The sequence below is a fragment of the Panthera pardus genome, unplaced genomic scaffold (genome assembly GCF_024362965.1).
Source record: "Panthera pardus isolate Hobbes unplaced genomic scaffold, ASM2436296v1 HiC_scaffold_2, whole genome shotgun sequence".
In the NCBI taxonomy this organism is placed as follows: domain Eukaryota; kingdom Metazoa; phylum Chordata; class Mammalia; order Carnivora; family Felidae; genus Panthera; species Panthera pardus.
The window spans coordinates 130,613,074-130,636,202 of NW_026526765.1; the positions used below are offsets into that span (position 1 = coordinate 130,613,074).

The 23,129-nt window shown below is 35.9% G+C and overlaps 2 protein-coding genes across 3 annotated transcripts in view; both read right to left on the reverse strand.

The window, feature by feature from the left end:
* CDC42SE2 (CDC42 small effector 2) overlaps nucleotides 1-14,714 on the reverse strand; it is a 200,115-nt gene extending 185,401 nt beyond the window's left edge. Inside the window, exon 1 of one of the 2 annotated variants that reach the window (XM_053907514.1) lies at nucleotides 14,694-14,714. The gene's annotated coding sequence lies outside the window, so the exon portion shown is untranslated. Of the gene's footprint in view, nucleotides 1-8,620; nucleotides 8,708-14,693 lie in introns of those variants that run through there. The other variant, XM_019422103.2, reaches the window with a different exon arrangement.
* The window catches only part of LYRM7 (LYR motif containing 7), a 29,934-nt gene that overhangs the window by 2,474 nt on the left and 4,331 nt on the right, over nucleotides 1-23,129 (reverse strand). The window contains exons 2-4 of the mRNA XM_053907513.1: nucleotides 14,694-14,766; nucleotides 13,128-13,198; nucleotides 8,621-8,702 (exon numbers count right to left, since the gene is read on the reverse strand). Of these exons, the coding sequence (XP_053763488.1) occupies nucleotides 8,621-8,702; nucleotides 13,128-13,198; nucleotides 14,694-14,766 (226 nt within the window). The remainder of the gene's footprint in view (nucleotides 1-8,620; nucleotides 8,703-13,127; nucleotides 13,199-14,693; nucleotides 14,767-23,129) is intronic.

Genomic DNA, 23,129 nt, shown 5'->3' on the forward strand with positions numbered 1-23,129 from the left:
GACTTATTGTGGTGGTCATTTTGCCATATGTACAAATATGGAATCATGTTGTAGAAATGAAACTAATAATGTTATATGTCAATTATACTTCAATTTAAAAAAAAAAAAGCCTATTCAGCTTCAAAGAGTCTACAGTCTGGTGGAAAAGACATTAACCAAAAGTACAACAAACAGTAGTTTAAAAAAGTAAGAGATTTAATTTTCTCACATATCAAGAAATACGAATTAAGGCAGTCCTGGGCTACTACGGGTCTTTACTACCACTAAGAAGCCAGGCTCTTTTTACATTCCTGTTGTGCTATCCTTCATGCGTGGTTTTTGTCTTTACTGCTGCTGTGACATCACATCTGCTCTCCAGGCAAGGAGAAGGGAAAAGGGCAAAAGGTGAGAGCTAGGTTGGTTTATGACTTTTTAACAGGAAAACAATAGCTTTCTTGCAAGCAGCATCCAGTACACAACTGCTTATGTTGGCCAGAAAGGTGTCCTGTCGCCTGAGAAATAACCTTTTTTTTTTTTTTTTGTCTTGGCACACTGCACCCTGAACAAAAGTTTTCAGCTAGTAAGAAGGAATGGATAGTGAATACAAGTGGTCCACCCTCCTGTCTACACAACATGAATATATACCCTTTGGTGCATACACAGAATATATCCATTTACAACCCCCAAAGTCTTATCCACCAGGTTTAAATCAAGTATTTCTGGCTGATGTACTAGTCTTTCCCTTAGGTCTACCCAGGGCTCACATGGTAGTATAGACACAGCAATGAAAAACTGGAATAGGAAACACAGCAGTCACTGTACCACAGCAAATCCTAAATCCTGCTGGACAGGAAGAGCAAGGACTTCTTGCTTTTGCCAAGCGATATATTCCCTAGTTAGCCAATCTGGCAGCACCTATCCTGTTTTGTGGGAGACTAAAAGACCTTCTCCTGTCCTCTCTTCTTCAAGGCTCCTGGTTCCGTATGCTAGGGGCATCCTTGTCCAGAGGTGGGATACTGGGGAAGATCCTCTTCGTTGAGACTGTGAAGCTTTCACAATCCACTTGCTATTGATATGTGTTCAAGGGTCCAGGGATGGCCTTAAGAGTTAAAGTGAGCTAGCCAGACTTGGGGTTTCTTGGCAATATAATTCATTTAAAAACTTTATAAGCTCCAAATTTATTTTTTTTTCTAGTCATTTCCATGTATAGGTAGTCATAGGTTTTTAAGCATGAAGATTTTCATTCTTTGGTAATGGCCTCTACGTTCTGCCCATTCCCCAATCCTTAGATTAATGCATATTTCTTTTTTTTTTTTTTTTAATTTTTTTTAACATTTATTTATTTTTGAGACAGAGAGAGACAGAGCATGAACAGGGGAGGGGCAGAGAGAGAGGGAGACACAGAATCTGAAACAGGCTCCAGGCTCTGAGCTGTCAGCACAGAGCCCGACGCGGGGCTCGAACTCACGGACCGTGAGATCATGACCTGAGCCGAAGTCGGCCGCTTAACCGACTGAGCCACCCAGGTGCCCCTAATGCATATTTCTTAAAGTAATGAAAAACTATAGGCTCCAGTGAGTAAATGCACTGTATATCTGATCTTTGCCTGACAAATGAGAATGGCTTGAGGCAAGGATCTTATTTCATGTCAGAACTCAAAAGCCCCGGCTTGTATTGGCTATAGTGTTAGTAGGTAAGAGCAATTCTCATCTTCAACACTGCAAGACTCTAAATCTAAAGTATAGGATTCTCCATCAGGACACAGACAGAAAAGTGCCCTTAGCAAAACAGCACTTCCTTCCATCTTTGCTTCGTAGCAACTAGCTTAATCTGCATTCATTCTCTTTTTCAATATTCTGCTGAAAGCAGGAAGATATAACCAGAACACCATGACATTCTGGTTATTTCTCTTATTCCTATAGCTTCAGCTGGTACTTGGTGTGTTTCAAGAAACACTACGAGGCACTTACCTCATGTTTCATCACTACATAACAAAGGCCACCAGCCTAAAGACTGTAAAGGTGAGATCCATAACAGTCATATCCACCTGTGTCTGTGCCTTCCATTCAACTAATCGCACAGCACCTCACTTTTGGTAACAACTTCTGATGTTCTTAGTTAAAAGTAACAGAAGCTGACTCTGGCTGATTAAGCAGAAAAGGCATTTATTAAAAAGGTTTTTGGTCTAACTCATGCAATTATTGTAAGGGCTTAAGAATCAGGCATGCTTAAGGCTAAGCTTCCAGGAACAATGTACAAATCCATACCACAAAACTGGCTTGATGATGAAAACTGCTGCTGCCTGTTGGCCCCTACAAGAAACTGCCATCACTTCTATCACCATGGAACAAAAGATGCTACATTTCAGATGCTGCTGGAAACTAAATTTTACTACATCTGCTTCTGCCACCACACCAGTGCCACTTCTGAATCAGTAAATTGACTCTGCCATTACTGCCAGCAAAACAGATTGTATGCCAACCATCTTTTCTCAAGTTCATTTCTGAGTATGAGTGAATGTACTGCACCTATGTCAAATTCCATGCCTGAACTTTATTTTTTTTTTTAACATCTATTTATTTTTAAGAGAGACAGAGCACGAGTGGGGAAGGGCAGAGAGAGAGGGAGACACAGAATCCGAAGCAGCTCTAAGCTGTCAGCATACAGCCTGAGGCTCAAACCCACAAGCTATGAGATCATGACCTGAGCTAAAGTCAGATGCTTAACCGACTGAGCCACCCAGGTGCCCTTCCATGACTGAACTTCAAAGAAAACCAAGGAACTGAATTTTCCAGATTCTTATAAAAAAATTTTTTTTAATGTTTATTTTTCAGAGACAGAGAGAGACAGAATATGAGTAGGAGAGGAGCAGAGAAAGAGGGAGATACAGAATTTGAAGCAGGCTCCAGCCTCCAAGCTGTTACTATAAAGCCCAACATAGGGCCCAAACCCACAAACCATGAAATCATGACCTGAGCCAAAGTCGGCCACTTAAATGACTGAGCCATCCAGGAGCCCCTGAATTTTCTAGATTCTATAATGGAAATTTAGAACTCACTGAGATGGAAATTTCTGAAACAAAATGAGCAATTCAGAAAGTGGTAAATAACCAGAAAACTTGTCAAATATTCATTACTCCATCCCTTAACCCAATTCACCTTATTAGGTAACCTTTGGAATCAAAAGGTGCCCTACAATAGAATTTTTCTAAAGTAACTGCTAGCACTTTCATTAGGACAAATATATAAGAGGCAGATTTACATGCTGTATACTATTTTTCACTGTAATGTTTCTTTACTGATTATAAAATCCTTGACTTTGTTCTCTATGTTAGATATCAATGTGCCATAACAACATTAAGTTTATTGAAGTTGTCAGATCTTGAAAAAGAACTACATCGAGACCATGATTTATTTCCTGTACTTTAGAGGCCCCTAAAAACCTTATTATGGTCATATGAAATTTATCAGTTAAAGAGTAATTTATTTTTTTTAATGTTTTATTTATTTTTGAGAGGGAGAGAGCACAAGTGGGGAAGGGCAGAAAGAGAGAGGGACAGAGGATCCAAAGTGAGCTATGCACTGAAAGCAGCAAGCCTAATGTGGGGCTCGAACTCATTAACCATGAGATCATGACCTGAGCCAAAGTGAGACACTGACTGAGTCACACAGGTGCCCCCAAAAAAGTAATTTCTTTTTTTTTTAATCACTTCATTTTATTTATTTTTTGAGAGAGAGAGGGTGCAAGTGAGGGAGGGGCAGAGAGAGAGAGAGACAGAGAGAGAGAGAGAGACAATCCCACAATGGGGAGAGAGAGAGAGAGAGAGAGAGAGACAATCCCACAATGGGCAGAGAGAGAGAGAGAGAGAGAGAGAGAAGTGGAGCTCACCCAAAGTAGGGCAGAACCTCACTTTAAGCGGAGCTCAAGCTCACCTGTTGCAGGACTTGAACTCATGAACTGTGAGATCAAGACCCGGGCAGAAGTCAGATGCTTAACTGACTGAGCCTCCCAGATATCCCCAAAACAATAATTTCTTAAAATAAAATCCTTTAACTTATTTATGGCCCAAATAAAAATTTAGGTCAAGATTAAAAATAAATAAATAAGTAAATGAAACAAAAGAGGAAGTAATACTTTCAAACTCATTTTATGAAGCCAGCATTACTCTGATACCAAAACTAGACAAGGACACTACAAGAAAAGAAAATCAGAGGTCAATATCTTTGATGAAAACAGATGCAAAATCGTCAACGAAATATTAGCAAATCAAATTCAACAACACATGAAAAGAATCGTGTATCAAGTGGATTAAGTAGAATTTGACAATCAAGTGGAATTTATACCAGGGATGCAAAGATGGTTCAACAGCTGCAAAATACTGTGATACACCACATTAACAAAATGAAGAATAAAAAAGAATCATAGAATCAATGCAAAAGATGCAGAAAAAGGATTCAACAAAATTCAACATGCAGTCATGATTAAAAACTCTCAGCAAAACTGCTGTAGTAGAAACACACAAGCCCATAGGCTTGACAAGCCTATAACATCATAGTCAATGGTAAAAAAAAAACAGAAAGCTCTTCCTCTAAGATCATGAACAAGACAAAGTTGCCTATTCCCACTGCGTCTGTTCAACACAGTACTTTTTAGCCAAGTAGCAAAATCTTAATTCATTTCTATATACCAGTACAAACACTGCTAAAATTTGTGGAGATATTTGCTTAAAATAACTTTAAAGTAGATTAAATAATCCAATTTGTTATATCTTGGACATAGGCACAAAGTAGGAAAAAGAGACCCATATATCTCTTAATAGAAAGAATGATGAGGCCATTCTTAAGATAATATAGCACTATATGCTAATTACCATGAAAGGCTCAAAAATTTCAATCTTGTGGGAAAATTAAATTATAAAGAAAACCAAAAAATCAAAAGAAATTTAAACCAGTATTATCACATCTAAAACCAGGCATTTGAAATATATCCAATTTAAATGTTTGAAATAACTTAATTTTTATTCATATAAATAAATATTATTTTATTCAAATAATAACATTTAGAAGGGACTAACTGTATAAAATGTTGGCTATACTACACAAAAGCTCTAAAGATCATTATTAAGATTAAAGGTAATGATTAGAATTTGCAATTTAGAGTAATGCAAATTTTATGTTTTGCATTTTTTTTTTTACTATATTTATTGCCCTTATGAATACAACTCAGATCTAATAATTTCTGATAAATCCTCATGAACTTAAAAATAACTTTAGGGGCGCCTGGGTGGCTCAGTCGGTTAAGCGTCCGACTTCAGCTCAGGTCACGATCTCGCGGTCCTTGGGTTCGGGCCCCGCGTCGGGCTCTGGGCTGATGGCTCAGAGCCTGGAGCCTGCTTCCGATTCTTTGTCTCCCTCTCTCTCTGTCCCTCCCCCGTTCATGCTCTGTCTCTCTCTGTCTCAAAAATAAATAAAACGTTAAAAAAAAAAAAATTAAAAAAAAAAATAACTTTAAAGCTTTATAGGGCTTAAATTACTAAATACCAAGACTTACTATGAGACTGTAATAATCAAGACATTAAAGCATATGATGGATTGATAGAAAAACTAATTGCAGAGATTATGAAGTTCAGAAACAATTGAAAGCATATATAGTCATTTTATTTTATAACAAAAGTAATCCTGCAGTACAGTGGGAAAAAGTGGTCTTCTCTATAAATGCTCGATCAATTGGACATTCACATGTAAAAACATTGTGACAAACACCAAATGATTTCACTTCTATGTAAACCAAACCAAACCAAACCAAAAACACACAGCAATGAACAAAAAAAGCATAAAGAGACCTATAAATACAGAGAACAAACCGGTGGTTGCCAGAAAGGAGAGTAGTGGGGAAATGGGCAACAAGGGGTGAAAGGGAATGGGAGGTACAGGCTTCTAGTTATGGAGTAAGTCACAAGGATTAAAGGTAAATAATAGGGAATATAGTCAATGGTAGTGTAATAGTGTGTTGTGATGAATGGTTGCTACATTGGGGTTAGCATAGCATGGACAGAGTTATCAAATCACTATGTTGTAAACCGGAAACTAACATTGTGTCAACTATGCTTCAACTAAAAAAAAATCTTGACCCCCTAGCTCATACCATATACAAAACCCAACTCCAGGTGATATAAACAACCAAATGGAAAAGATCAAACATTAAAGCTTTTGGAACAAAGCATAGGAATATCTCTTCATGACCTTGCTTGAGACACACAAAGATTTTTTAAACAGGACAGAAAAGTATCAACCATAAATGAAAAAACAGACAAACTGGATTACATTAAAATTACGAACTTCTCATCAAAAGGCAACATTACCAAAACCAAAGGCAAGCCATTAAGTAAAAGATTCTTGTAATACATAGATCTAAGAATGTATATTCAGAATATACAAAGAATTCCTTCAAATCAGTAATAAAAAGGCAGCTAACCCCTTGGAAAAAGGGGAAAAAGATTTGACCAGTCACTTCATAAAAGAATATCCAAATGGCCACTTAACAACTGAAAGGGTGCTAGTACTTTATTAGTCACCAAAGAAATGCAAATTAAAATCACAATGCAAATACCATAACACAATCACCAGAAAGGGTGCTTAAAGAGGTGTAGATTACCAAGTGTTGGTGAGGATATGAAGCACCCTGAGGTCCTAGACACTGCTGCTGGAAGTGTAAATTAGCCTAACTAATCTGGAAAACTGGTTAGGAGTATCATACATTCATTTTTTCGATACAGTACAGTACTATAAATGTATTTTCCTTATAATATAATGTTTTATTTTCTCAAGCTTACTTTACTGTAAGACCATAGTATATGATACTATAACATATGTGTTTATGTTATCGGTAAGGCTTCTTATTAACAGCAAGCTATTAGTAGTTAAGGTTTTGGGTAGTCAAAAGTTACACATGAATTTTCTAATGTAGTCAGCACCCCTACCCCTGCACTGCTCAAGGGTCAACTATGTATATGCGTGTGTGTGTGAGTGTGGTGTTGGTGTGTGTGTGTGTGCGTGTGTATACCCACACACACATAAATTTTTCATATATTTATAAATTTTGAACTAAAAGGCACATCCAATTATGTTCAAGGAATCAACAGTCATTACACATTAAGAATTAGAAACAACACAAATGAACAACAGCATGGATAAACTGTGATATGTTCCAACAGTATTCATAGAAATGTTATACACAACGAAATAGATTATGTCACAAATGCAGTGTTGAAAAAAGCCAGACAAAATAGTAATCCTTTACGAATCCATTTATATAAAGTTCAAACATTTTATTTTACTAAATTAAAAATCTATAGTATTAATAGTAAGGATAGTGGTTAGCTTATTAGAAGCGGGTATCTGGAAGGGACATGAGGAGTTAGGGGAATACTGGTAATATTATGAAATACCTTACTTTGTATGGTGATTACATGGTTATTTTACTCTGTGAAAATTCCCTGGCTGTATATTTATAATTGAGCACTTTTCTGATTGTATGTTATACTTTGAGATTACTTAAGAAAAAAAAAAGAAAGAAAGAAAAAGAAACCTTGGGACACCTGGGTGGCTCAGTCAATTTAGGATCTGACTCTTGATTTTGGCTCAGGTCATGATCCCAGGGCCAAGGGAGCAAGACCTATGTTTGGCTCCACACTGAGTGTGGAGCTTGCTTAAGATACTCTCTCTCTTCCCTGCTCTGCCCCTCTCCCTTTTTTTTTTTTTTTTTAATTAAAGAAAAAGAAAACATTTTCAAAAATTTGAATGTCATCTTTTGTTGTTGTTGTTGTTGTTGTCGTCCTCAAAGATATTTTAGGGAATGAGAACAAAATATAATGTGAAATGAAAATTCTGCTGAAGCCCTATGAGGTATCTGGAGGTATAATGGAGGATCCTCAACTGTATTTCCATTTTCTATAATACCAACTCTTCTAAATTAAAATAATTCTAACCAGAGAATAAAAGATAAACAGTCTAAGTAGGTGATAACTGATAATACAATTGTTAAGAACATCAAATAAATATGATGAAAAAATAGTCATACTGTTTTTGTAACTATAGTTCTATAATATAACCAGTAGTTAAGATTAAACAGAAAAAATAAATTTAAAAAAGAAAAAGAAAAAAAATCTGGTAAAATAAAGTTTCATAATCTGGCATTTTAAACACTAGCCTTACAAATACATACAGGATAGGAGCACCTGGGTGGCTCAGTTTGTAAGCTTCCGACTTCGGCTCAGGTCATGATCTCATGGTTTATGAATTCGAGCCCTATGTCAGGCTCTGACATGGGCTGACAGCTTGGAGCCTGGAGCCTGCTTTGGATTCTGTCTCTCCCTCTCTTTCTGCCCCTACCTCACTCACACTCTGTCTCTCTTTCTCTCTTTCTCTCAAAAAAAAAAAAAAAATAATAATAATAATAAACATGTAAAAAAATTAAAAAAAATTAAAAAAAATAAAATTTATAAAAAACAAACAAATGTATACAGGATATACCACATTGTCTGGCAAAATCAAGTTGCTTTATTATTAAGCATTAAAAGCACTGCAACTGCTCAATAGTTTAAAACACATAGAAGTCAGAAAACATTTTTAGTTTTACTTACTCAGTGTATTGTGGTCTGTATGAATACCTTGTACAACAGATGTTCTGAGTAACAATTCAACGTCGGAACCTATTTTTATTAGCTGTTAAGAAAACCAAACATAATAAATCCTCTGGGTGTTTTTTTTTTTCCAATGGTCCATATAGAATGCAATGATTTTGAAAACCGTAGGTATACTGTTTAGTTGTTTTTAGGTAATACTGCCTTTAACTTTTAAAAACTATTCCAAGTGTAGAGAATATAGACATGTGTGTACTTTGAACTTTTATCCAACCATTCCAAATTTTGTTCCAAAATAGATTATTTTTTCTTGAATGTGTATTTTATATGTTAAAAATGCTGTTTTGGGGGGCTCCTCGGTGACTCGGTTGGTTGAGCCCTTGGCTCTTCATTTCGGCTCACGTCATGATCACATGGTCATGAGACTGAGCCACATCAGGCTCCACTAACAGTGTGGAGCCTGCTTAAGATTCTCTCTTCCCCTCTGCCCCTCTCCTCTGCTTTGTCTCTAAAATAAAATTAAAATAAATTTTTTTTAAAAAAGCTGTTTTTGGGGTGCCTGGGTGGCTTAGTCTGTTAAGCATCCAACTTTTGATTTCAGCTCAGATCATGATCTCACAGTTCATGGGATTGAGCCTGGCATCAAGCTCTGCTCTGCAGAGCCTGTGTGGGATTCTCTCTCACCCTCTCTTGCTCTCAAAATAAATAAACTTAAATAAAAGAGTAAATGCTGTGTTCTTCAGGAGACGGCTGAGTCTTTCTTTTATAGAGTTGGATGTACTATAAACAACAGAAATGATACTGAATTAGAAGTCAGAATACTTGGATTCCAAATCTGGCTCTATCATTAAGTATTAGGCCTTGAGTTAATTACCTACTCTGAGTTTCAGAATTTATCATATGCAAAATGAAGAAATGGACTAGAACAATGATTTGTAAAGTCGTGGACCCTTAAGGTACCTTGAAAGTCTTTCAGACACCATGAAGTCAAAATGATTTTCATGACACTAGAGCTTTCTGCATTGTTTGAGTTATAGCAAAAGTAGAATTTTCTCCATGGACTACCATTTTGACCTGAATGAACCACAGACAGACAAACTATGATTATTCAGACCTGGGTATTTGGAAAACATTTTCTTGAAAATGAGTAAGTGGACTCTATTTTATTTGCTGACAATGACAAAATTCAAATTTTCAAGAACAAATTAGAATTCTAGGGAAATTGTATCTGCCACCATGAGCTTGATAGTTTCCCAATACTTAGAAATTTTACTTATGAGATGGATATTAACATTAATAAATATAATTTTAAAACATTACATATTGAACTATGTCAACATTTGGAAGGTATGCATTACTTAGTGAACCTGTATTTTCCAAGTCAATGGTGCACGATGTTACAAAATCATGCATGGGTAAAAGATCCATTCCAAGAGAAAGACATATTAAATATATTGGTCTACTAAATCAAGACTTGAGGCCACGCTGGAGAAGAATATCCTAGGAAGAAGCAAAAGCATAAATGCCGTAAGACAGGAAAGTTCTTGGTGAATTCCAGTGCTCTCAAAGAACACACTGAGACTGGAAGAGCAGGAGACAGAGGGTGAGCTGAAGTGGGGAGTTAACAGGAGTCAGATGATACAGTCTTACAGGCCATGGTAAGGACTTTAGTTTTTACTTTGGGATGAGAAGCTATGAGGGTTTTTGAGTACAAGAGTGATGAGATACACCTTTATATATTTTAAAAGGCTCAATCTGGGGCACCTGAGTAGTTCAGTTGGTTAAGTATCCGACTCTGATCCCAGCTCAGGTCTTGATCTCAGGGTCGTGAATTCCAGCCCTATGTTGGGCTCTACACTGGGTGTGAAGTCTACTTAATAAAAAAATAAAATAAAATAAAAATAAATAAAAATAAAACAATCTTCTTTTAAAAGTGTTGAGGAATAGGCTCTAGGGAGTTAGGGTGAAAGCAGGGATACCTACTAGGAGGCTTTTGTAATAATCCAGTGAGAGATGATGGTGGCTTGAACTAGGAGGTAATGATGGGGAGAATGAGAAGTGGTAGAATTCTGGATGTATTTTGAAGGTTAAGACAACAAAACTGTCTGACAGGTTGGATATAAGTGTGAAAGAAAGCAATCAAGAAAGAGGTTGACCAAGGTTTTTGGTCTGAGCATTAAAAGGAGGGAGTTGCCATTAACGGATACGGAGAAGGGTGTGTTAGAGCAAACACTCACCTCTCAACAAACCTGAGAAGGGACCTGGCAAGAGAAAGGAAAAATATGGGTGTTCTCATCTATTGGAGGTGCATAAACTGAGTTGAATCATAGGTCTAATGCTGGAAACAAAGTTAGATGAGGAACAGGGATACAGGGAAATCAGAGAGGATGAGCAAGAGGTGGTCTGTACAATCCAGGAGCCAAAAAAAAAAAAAAAAAAAGCATCTATTTATCTACCTACTTCTCTCCACCCATTGGCCTAACGGGTAACAGAGTTCCACAGTGCAACTAACCTTTAAAGAAATTTACAAACTGTTGAGGTGTAGTATCAAAGAATATTCAATTTATTTGAAAATGTTACTCTGTACTCTGACACTTTTCCAACTACATATCTGTGTAAGGCTGAATTTTCTTTATTTATTTTTTATGTTTATTCATTTTTGAGAGAGAGAGAGCATGCGCACAGGGGAGAGGCAGAGAGGGAGACAGAGGATCTGAAGCAGGCTCTGTGCGGACAGCAAAGAGTCCGATGTGAGGCTTAAACTCACAAACTGTGAGATCATGAGGTGAGCTGAAGTCCGACGCTTAACTGACTGAGCCACCCAGGTACCCCTTCATATACTTCAACCTAAAAAACACTGCACTGGACTGAATGAGGAAGCAGATATGAGAATTTAGCTGACTGCTATTAAGCCAGACTTTAAAGAGATTTGCAAAATATAAAACAATATTCTCACTAAATTTTTTGAAAATATGGTTATTTTCCATAAACAGTATATCTGTTAATGTGTAATGAGCTTATTTTTAGACAATAAATATATATTTCAAAAATATCTCAGTTTTAATTTCTACTATGGTAAATAGTGAAAGAGACACCACATGAACAGCACTTTGGGGTCCTCAACTTTTAAGAAAGTAAAAGGGTCTTGAGATCAAAGAGTTGAGAACTGCTGGTGTAAAAGATGCATAAAATTCCTTTTGGCATCAAGATTTCATTAATGCTCTAATACACAACAATGTGATAATCTAAGAACCACTAAATATTTAACAGATGCAGAATTACAAAACATACAAAATATATATTTGTATATAACAAATATCTAATTTCTATACTGCTTAATGCTAAATTAGTGCTTCACAAGTAAAATAAATTTAGAAGACTGTAGTTCATCTCCCAGTTGACATAAACAGACTTCAATTTAAAATTTTTTTACCATGATTTCAAAATTAAAAAACAATTACCACATTCTTAGTAATCAGTCTACTGAATAGCAAATGGTACAAACTTTTGTATACATCCATTACCCTCTCTTCAAGTCATCACTTATGATGTCATCTTAACTTCTGCCATGAAAAAAATTACAAAGTCCCTGTTTGCCCTATCAAATGGCTAAGTGAAATCTTTCCCTTTATATTACAGGGATAGAAATACTCAAGCTACCTCATTTTGTCTCATTAATTTGATCATTATAGATATTTACTATTCTAAAAATAGTATTTTTCTCTACTGAAAATAAATGCATTTTAAGTAAAAAAAAAAAAAAAAAAAAGTTAACAGGTAGATTTTATTAAACCAAACCAATTCTTGGAATTATAACTGCCCTGCAAATAATTTTCCATTTTTTTGTTTTCTTCCTAAGGGTTCTTTCCCTACATTTATACAAAATGAGATAAAGAAATACTTGGGAAGTTAAAAACAGAGACAATATGTATGTATATGCAATATGAGTTTAAACAATAAATCATTGTGCATTTTTTAAAATGAATATGTACTGGGAGTATTAGGAAGTTCATAGATTAGTGTCAGTAGACGGACTGTCTTCAACTAGAACAAGTGACTAAAAGGCAAAACAAGAAGAGTTCACAAACTGGCTGATTAACTTTCACTGCCAAGACAGGAATTAAAAAAAAAAAAGCCTCTAGTTGAGCTAAATGAATAGAGAAGTTCTATCTGCAGTCTTAATATTTATTCTCCTTAGTTTCAGTCACTTGCCTTAGGTGAAGATAGAATTTCTGTGGGTTTCTGGATTGGTTCAGCTGCTCTTGCTCTGACCATAGCTACATCCATGTTCTTTTCAGCCAGAAACTTGTTGTCTTAGGGGTGTAGGCAGATGAGCCTGAAGAGGTGAGCCATACCAAACAAGTGAACTATAGATATAGTTGTGATGCCTTTAACTATCAAGTAATAATTTTTTATTTCATATAACCGCTCTATTTTCATCATTTTCTCTAGTGGCTAAGAAAACATATAAGGGCTTTGTCATAAATGAAAGACTCAATTACTGTACCTCTTCTATTTTCTTGGGAGAAGTTTCACTTTTATTACTTTTGAATTCTTCATTTATCTTTATTCTGGCTGCTAGAGAAAGAAAAATATATATACAATTATTTCTTTTCTAATTTATAATTCCTGCCCCGAGAATTTATAGGTTATTCATTATGAATGACTACTTCTCTAGTAGTTGAGATCGTTTTGCCTCATGTAAAACAAATGATAAAAAAAACCAAGATATTTATTAAACAAGTGTCTTGGAGAGCTTTTGACAGGCTGGCAAATTTCTAATTAAACTGAATACATTCTTAATGCTCTAATATTTTTGTTTTCTGCTTTTTACTTCCAGTTTCATTTGTGTACCTCCAGCCACTAGACTCTAATAAATCTCATTTAATGCTTTTTTCCATAAATCTAAAAATTACAATTAAAATGCTTTAAAATGGCAAAACTCAATATATAAAGCATGTTAAACCATACACACACACACACACACACACACACACAGACAAAGACATAGGAACAAAATATATATATAAGTGTCTTGGCTAACATGTAAAGTGAGTGATAAACCTTTTGTTCATGTACACCACAGACACTTGGCATCATTATAGCAAAATTTAGTCTAATCTAACAACTGCCTTATTGATGTTGTGAACATTTAATAGAGCAACCCATGTAAAGTGCTTAGTAATTATGTGAGGTTAACTATTCTTATGTCACTTGAAAACACTTAAAGTAACAAAAATATGCTGCTGATGGAGAACAGCCAGAAAAGCTGCTTGATATATTTCAATACATAAGATGGTGAAGATTTGGGCTTTGCACCCAAACTGCTTAGGCTAAATTCCAATTGTACCTCTCACTAAATACGATGTGGGAGAAATTCTTTCACATTTTATCAATTTTGTCATCTGAAGAAAACAGAAATTATAATAGTAACTCACAGGGATGTAGGATTAAATGAATTTGGTAAAGTATATACAAAATGAAGTATACACTTTAATATTCAAGAAATTATTTTTGGTGAATTACAAAAACTTGAATTCCTGGGGAACAGTGAGGACACTATCTAAGTGCCCTCTCAAAGAGTTTTAGAAATATATTAAGATAGATACTGAACATGACCAACATAGAAACTAAGCTTTAGAGCTCTGATTTCCAGATAAGAAGCCACTTAAAACAGTGAAATACTAAATTATAATCGTTTGGGATAGGTTCTCTTTCAGCACTACTATCACTTTGAGCATGAAACAAGGCATTAACTATATGATAGTATCTGGTCCAAGAGTGTGAAAATGGGATTATATAATAGAGGAGTAAGTTTAATGGCTCGAACACAAAGCAAGCAAAGGATCATATTGAAATTCTGATTTTTTTGTAAGAACTTGATCTTTAAAAATTTTTTAAGAAGATATGCCTCAAAGAAGCGTAAACTAATCTTTACAAAACATAACAACATTAGGGGAGAGATAGTGAAGATCACTCTCTAAGATGGGTCTTGACCATACAAGTTTTCTTGGATATATTAGTAGCCATGTGAAGAATGCACTTACTCCAAAGGAGCAAAAAGTAAACCTACCTTCTAATGCTCTGGTATCATTTTTAAAAACCTGTTGTCTGGTCCTGTGTAATGTTTTAAAGAGCTGTAAAACCTGTAAAAGAAAAAAAATTAGAATTCAGATCTCAAAAGAAAAAAAATTCACATTTTATATAATTACAAGGATTCAACAGTATTTCTTTCCTGTTTGTTACTTAGACTATTTTTCTTTTTTAAAAATGTTTTTATTTATTTTTGAGACAGAGGGAGAGAGCAGGAGCAGGGAAAGGGCAGAGAGAGAGGGAGACAGACTCTGAAGAAGGCTCCAGGCTCTGAGCTGTCAGCACAGAGCCCAACGTGGGGCTCGAACTCACAGACTACAAGATCATGACCTGAGCTGAAGTCAGACGCTTAACCGACTGAGCCACCCAGGTGCCCCTATATTTCAAAGTAGCTGGTGAAAATGAGGGTTTGCCAAAATAACTTTCCCTTCATTATTTATCTTTAAATAAAAAAAAATAGCTTTATTTAAAAAATAATACCAAGTTCTTGGAAAAAACAAGGGATGGTCAAAAAGTTAATAATCCCCCTGTCAAAACCAGTATACTATCAACTACTAACAAACTTTGTCAGTCTGGTTTGTATTCTCACTTTTCTTAACATATTGAGGACTTCATCTGTTCTTAAAGTTTTACACACACATACACAAACTCATGAACCTGGTATGTATCTTAAGAGACCAAGAAGCAAGATGTTACAGATAATTTAACAAAGTGTGATTGTGATTTCCCAAAAGAGAAGCAGAATACGGAGACTAATGAATATTCTAAGGCTATGTTAAAGAAATAGAGAACAAAGCCTGACATTTGGGTAGAAGACAGACTATGTAGAGTCTTCAGTGTTAAACTAAGTCTACTTCGCACTTCTCAAATCTAAAAACATACTCAATCCTGTTCCCCCAATATTGCTTTTTCTCCTGTCTTCTTAATTTCAGAGAATAGGAGACACTGAATTTCTCAAGCTTGAAATCTTTAGGTGATTCTTTAAGTCTACATTACTTTTCATGTGGAAACCTTAGGAATGTCTCTCTAATGTTTTCGATATTCTCCATCCCTGAACATTTTTAAATTTCATCTTCTTGTGGTAGAGCATTTGCATTTTTGAAAATGTCTACCTGCCTCTGTAGTTGGGTCATCATTTAGCTTAGACTACTTAACACAGATTTGTCACTCTGCCCCCGTTCCCTCCTTTCCTCTAGCTTATTCACTAGACAAAATACCTAATATTTATTTACTGAGTATATCCTGTGTGCTAGGAATGGTTTTAAATATTTACATATATTTACCAAACATCAAAGACAGACACCAAAACAGAAACAAGAAACATGTAGCAAAAAATAAATAAATAAAATAAATAAATAATAAACAAATAATAAATAAATAAATAAAACAAAAACCAAACCATCACAATGAACTTACTCAGAAACAAAGTGACTGCAAAGACGTCGTAACAATAAAAAGAAGGTATAGTAAATTAACAAAGAAACATTCAGAAAATTCCCAAAAGCTCTCAGATAGCAAATGAGTGATAGCAAATATTAAGTTAAGAAAAACGGTTGAGAAGTAGAATAAAAATTCAGAGGTAGAAACTGAGGGGAGAAAAGAAAGAAAATTAAGAGCATAATCTAGATGAACCAATAATTACATTAATAGGATTTCCAACAAGAAGGAACAGAGAAAACAGACAAAAGAAATTAAAAGGGGGAGAAAATTAAGAAAATATCACCAACTAAGGCACTTGAGATACTAGATTGATAAAGTTTCACCAAGTACCCAACACAAAACCCATACGATAGGACATCATGATATAAGTTCAGCACAATGCTAAAAAAAAAAAAAAAAAAAAAAGGAAAATCTCAAAGATAAAAAACAACTCACAGATAAAAAACAGAAAATCAGACTGGCACTTGACTTCTAAATAACATCATTATGAGAAGACAATGGTTTAAGATTTTCAAGCTTTGAAAAAAAAAAAAAAATGTCCAGCTCAAGATACCATACATAGCTAAACTATCACCTAACTACAAAGGCAAACAGACATTTTCAAAAATGCAAATGCTTCACAAGGGGATGAACTACAAAAGAAAAAACATGGGAACCAGTGAGACAGGTGATCCAACACAGAGATGATGGTGGAGGACAAATACATGTCAGCATTTGTGTGCCCACCCTGGAAAAGAGTCTAGACTACAGCCAAGGATGAACTGCTCTAGAAAAGATGTTCCTAGGAAAAAAAATCAAACTGAATTTGGGAACAGATAAGTAGGAAACTAACCAATGATAATAAAAACAAAATTATTAATTTCAAGAAAAACAAAGAATTAGAAAAGAAAGGCAATGTAATCATATAGTAGAGGACTCAACTGTGGACAATTTTATACAGTCATAGTAATATCAAAAATGAAAACTGATACACCAAAATTTATATAACAAGAAGACTAAGGTATAAGGAGGGAGCTTAGCTTGGTCCTTAACTTCCATTGTTAAAAGTCAGTAAATAATTATCCTCAAAGAGAAAAAAAACCCAATGAATAGCAGTTTAAACATGTTATTTAGAAACATGGAAGTAAATATGAAAATAGCTAAAATGACTAAAAGCACTTATCTCTGGGGAGCAGGAGTTGGAAGTATGTAGAAAGAAGTAGACATCTATTAGTTTTTGTGTAACACTATTTGACTTCTTAAACTTTTCACATTGATCACCTTCATAAAAACTAAAAAAAATAATTTTTTTTAAAAGAGAAAGGGAAAGGACTTTATCAAAAAAGAGTAAAGACAAGCACACATTGGAAGAAAATATTTACCAACCATATATCTGGTAAGGGGACAGTATCTAGAACATAAAAAGAACTCTCACAACTCAACAATAAAAACACAGACAAAGGATATGAACAGACATTTCTCTAAAGATAGACAAATGGTCATTAAGACCATGAAAAGATGCTTAACATAATCTGGCATCTGGGAAATATAAATGTAAATCTCAGTGAAATACACTTAACCCCAGCAGAATGGCTGTAACGAAAAAGAAAATCAGTAACAAGCATTGCAAGAATGTGCAAAAATTAGAACTCATACATTGTTGGTACGAATGTAAAATGGTGCAGCTGTCTGGGAAATAGTTGGGCAGCTGCTCAAAAAGTTGAACATAAAGTTATCACATTTTCTAGCAATTCCATGCTTAGGTATATATCCAAGAGAAATGAAAACATACCCTTATGTAAAAACTTACACATGAACGATTACAGTACCATTATTCACAATAGTCAAAAAAGTAGAAACAAGTCAATTTTCTATCAATTCATGAATAGGCAAATAATCCATACCGTTATAGCACGAACTGTGCTTCCCCCAAAGGACATGTTGAAGTCCTAGTCCCTAGTACTTATAAATGTGACTTTATTTGGAAATAGGATCATTAAAGATATCATTAAGATGAGGTCATTAAAGTGGACTCCACTTTAATGGATACAATATAACTGGTATCCTTAAGAGGAAAATGCCATGTGAACACAGAGACACACACAGACTGCCATATGAAGATGGAGACAAACATTAGAGTGAGGTAAGAGCAAGCCAACAAGCCAACGAACATCAAAGATTGACAGCCACCATCAGAAGCTGGGGAGACTCTACCCAGTTTCAGAGGGAGCATGGCTCTCCTGGCACTTTCATTTCTTTACATTCTCATCTTCATTTCATTTCATTTCTAGCCTCCAGAACTATGAGACAATACACTTCTGTTGCCTTAAGCCACCTAGCCATAGGAAACTAAAACAGATTTTAATACTGGGAAATCGGGTACCACTATAACAAGTACCTAAAAATATGGAAGTGGCTTTGAAATCGAGATGTGTAGAGTCTGAAAGAATTTTGAAGTTGTGACAGTAAAAGCTGAGACTGCCTTGAAAAGACTGTTTGTAGAAATATGGACTTTAAAGGTAATCGAGTATCATAGAAACCTAGGCAGTTTAATATTACAAGAGTGGTGGAAGACAAGTTGCATGGGATTGAGGGAAATGTAAAGTTAAGTAAATTTTACATGCTGTTTAGGGAAAAAAGAAAGTAATGTCATTAATAAAAAAGCCAGTGTCCCTAATTTAAGAACTAGTATACACAAAAATAAATTCAAAATAGATTCAAGACTTAAATGTTAGATATGAAACCATAAAAATCCTATTTGACATTGTCCATTGCAACTTCAAACTAGGTATGTCTATTGAGGCAAGGGAAACAAAAGCAAAAATAAACTATTGGGACTACATCAAAATAAAAGGCTTCTGCACAGCAAAGGAAGTCATCCACAAAACTAAAAGGCAACCTCCAGGATGGGAGAAGATATTTGCAAATGACATATCTGATAAAGGGTTAATATCTAAAACATACAAAGAACTTTATAAAACTCAATACTCAAAAGATGAATAATCCAATTAAAAAGGGGCAGAAGACATAAATAGACATTTCCAAAAGGCATACAGATCACTAACAGACAAATGAAGGCGCTTAACGTCACTCATCATCAGGAAAATACAAATCAAAACCACAACAAGATATGCCCTCACACTTATCAGAATGGCTAAACTCAAAAACACAAGAAATAACAGGTATTGGTGAGGATGTGGTGAAAGGGGAACCCTCTTGCAGTGCTGTGGGAATGCAAACCGGTGCAACTACTCTTGAGAACTTTATGGAGGTTTCTCAGAAAGTTAAAAATAGAACTGCCCTATGATCCAGCAATTGCACTACTAGGTATTTACTCAAAGAATATGAAAATACTAATTTAAAGGGTTATATGCATCCTGATGTTTATAGTAGCAATATTTACAATATCAAAATTATGGAAACAGTTCAAGTGTTCAAGTGATGAATGGATAAAGAAGATGTGGTAAGTGTAATACTACTCAGCCATCAAAAAGAATGAAATCTTACCATCTGCAATGACATGGATGGAACTTGAGAGTATTATGCTAAGTGAAATAAGTCAGTCAGAGAAAGACAAATACCATATGATTTCACTCATGGGTGGAATTTAAGAAACAAAATAAATGAGCAAAGGGAAAAAAGAAACGGAGAGAAGCAAACCAAGAAACAGACCCTAAACTATACAGGACAAACTGATGGTTACCAGTGGGGAGGTGGTGGTGCAGGGGGATGGACTATGTAGGTGAGGGGGATTCAGGAGGGCACTTATGATGAGCACCAGGTGTTGTAATACCTGTATTACAGGTATTACCTGTATAACTGTATACCTAATATTATATTGTATGTTAACTAGACTTTAAATGAAAACTTAAAGGAACTAGTGTAAGGAAAAGAAAATGTCATCAATACTCCCATTCCCCAGCTGATAATCCAAAGGGAACCAGTTCCTGTCACCGCACTTGCTTGCACCCCGCAAATGCCCAATGCTGTGCTTCTGTGGATCCATCACTCCGGTGCTGCAGGGCCCCTCCCACAGGAGACCACCAAAGGCAAAGCTAGCTAAGCCTACCCCTCCCACCCCTGTGCACCTTGCGGATCCACCCCGGCTAAAACGCCCTTGGCCAGATACCATCGAAGCAGCACAAGCCTGGCAGTGCGCAAGAAGCCCAGACAGGGGCCACACCACTCCACAGTGAGTCCTGCCTCTGGGAGAGGGGAAGATAAGGTACACACAAGTCTGACTGTGGCCCCAGCGGTGGGCTGGGGGCAGACATCGGGTCTGACTGCAGCCCTGCCCACCAACACAAGTTACTCCGGAGAGCAAAGAAGTGCCCTGCAGTTTGGAGCTACGACAGGGACTACCCAAAATGATGAAACGGAAGAATTCTCCTCAAAAGAAACTCCAGGAAGTAGCGACAACTAACAAATTGATCAAAAAAGATTTAAGCAATATAACGGAACAAGAATTTAGAATAACAGTAATAAATTTAATCGCTGGGCTTGAAAAAAGGCATAGAGGACAGCAGAGAATCTATTGCTACAGAGATCAAGGGACTAACAAATAGTCATGAGGAGGTAAAAAATGCTATAAATGAGGTGCAAAACAAAATGGAGGCAGCCATAGCACGGATTGAAGAGGCAGAGGAGAGAATAGGTGAATTAGAAGATAAAATTATAGAAAAAGAGGAGGCTGACAAAAAGAGAGATAAAAAAAATCCAGAAGTATGAGGGGAGAATTAGAGAACTAAGTGATGCAATCAAATGGAACAATATCCATACCATAGGAATTCCAGAAGAAGAAGAGAGAGAGAAAGGGGCTGAAGCTGTACTTGAACAAATCATAGCTGAGAACTTCCTTGACCTGGGGAAGGAAAAAGGCATTGAAATCCAAGAGGCACAGAGAACTCCCTCCAGATGTAATTTGAAACGATCTTCTGCACAACCTATCATAGTGAAACTGACAAAATACAAGGATAAACAGAAAATTCTGAAAGCAGCTAGGGTTGAACATGCTCTAACTTACAAAGGTAGACACATAAGAATAGTAGCAGAACTATGTAGTGAAACTTGGCAGGTCAGAAAGGAATGGCAGGAAATCTTCAATGTGATGAACAGAAAAAATATGCAGTCAACATTCCTTTATCCAGCAAGTCTGTCATTCAGAATAGAAGGAGAGATAAAGGTTTTCCCAAACAACAAAAACTGAAGGAATTCATCATCACTAAACCAGCCCTACAAGAGATCCTAAGGGGGATTCTGCGAGTGAAATGTTGCAAGGACCACACAGTACCAGAGACATCACTATAAGCATGAAACCTACAGACATCACAATGATTCTAAACCCCGTATCTTTCAATAATAACACTGAATGTAAATGGACTAAATGCTCCAACCAAAAGACATAGGGTATCAGAATGGGTAAAAAACAAAACAAAACAAAACAAAACCAAGACCCATCTATTTGCTGTCTACAAGAGACTAATTTGAGACCTGAGGTCACCTTCAGATTGAAAGTGAGGGGATGTAGAACTATCTATCATGCTATTGGAAGTCAAAAGAAAGCTGGAGTAGCCATACTTATATCAGACAAACTCGACTTTAAGTTAAAGGCTGAAACAAGAGATGAAGAAGGGCATTATATAACAATCACAGGGTCTATCCATCAGGAACAGCTAACAATTATAAATGTCTATGTGCTGAATACGGGACCCCCCAAATATATAAAACGATTAATCACAAGCATAAGCAACCTTATTGATAAGAATGTGGTCACTGCAGGGGACTTTAATACCCCACTTACAACAATGGATACAACATCTAGACACAAGATCAATAAAGAAACAAGGACCCTGAATGATACATTGGATCAGATGGACTTGACAGATACATTTAGAACTCTGCATCCAAAAGCAACAGAATATACTTTCTTCTTGAGTGCACATGGAACATTCTCCAAGATAGATCACATACTGGGTCACAAAACAGCCCTTCATAAGTATGAAAGAATTGAGATCATACCATGCACACTTTCAGACCACAGTGCCATGAAGCTTGAAATCAACCACAGGAAAAAAACTGGAAACCTCCAAAAGCATGGAGGTTAAAGAACACCCTACTAAAGAAGGAATGGGTCAACCAGGAAATTAGAGAAGAAATTTAAAAATATATGGAAACAAATGAAAATGAAAATACAACAATCCAAATGCTTTGGGATGCAGCTAAGGCAATCCTGAAAGGAAAATACATTGCAATCCAGGCCTATCTCAAGAAACAAGAAAAATACCAAATGCAAAATCTAACAGCACACCTAAAGGAAATAGAAGCAGAACAGCAAAGACGCCCCAAACCCAGCAGAAGAAGAGAAATAATAAAGATCAGAGCAGAAATAAACGGTATGGAATCTAAAAAAACTGTAGAGCAGATCAATGAAACCAAGAGTTGGTTTTTTGAAAAAATAAACAAAATTAATAAACTTCTAGCCAGGTTTCTCAAAAAGAAAAAAGGAGATGACCCAAATAGATAAAATCATGAATGAAAATGGAATTATTACAGCCAGTCCCTCAGAAATACAAGCAATTATCAAGGAATACTATGAAAAATTATATGCCAACAAACTGGACAACCTGGAAGAAATGGGACAAATTCCTAAGCACCCACCCACTTCCAAAACTCAAACAGGAAGAAATAGAAAACTTGAACAGACCCATAACCAGTGAAGAAATTGAACCACTTATCAAAAATCTCCCAACAAATAGTCCAGGACCAGATGGCTTCCCTGGGGAATTCTACCAGACATTTAGAGCAGAAATAATACCTATACTTCCCAAGCTGTTCCAAAAAATAGAAAGGGAAGGAAAACTTCCAGACTCATTCTATGAAGCCACCATTACTTTTATTCCAAACCAGACAGAGACCCAGCAAAAAAAGAAAGCTACAGGCCAATATCCCTGATGAATGTGGATGCAAAAATTCTCAATAAGATACTAGCAAATAGAAT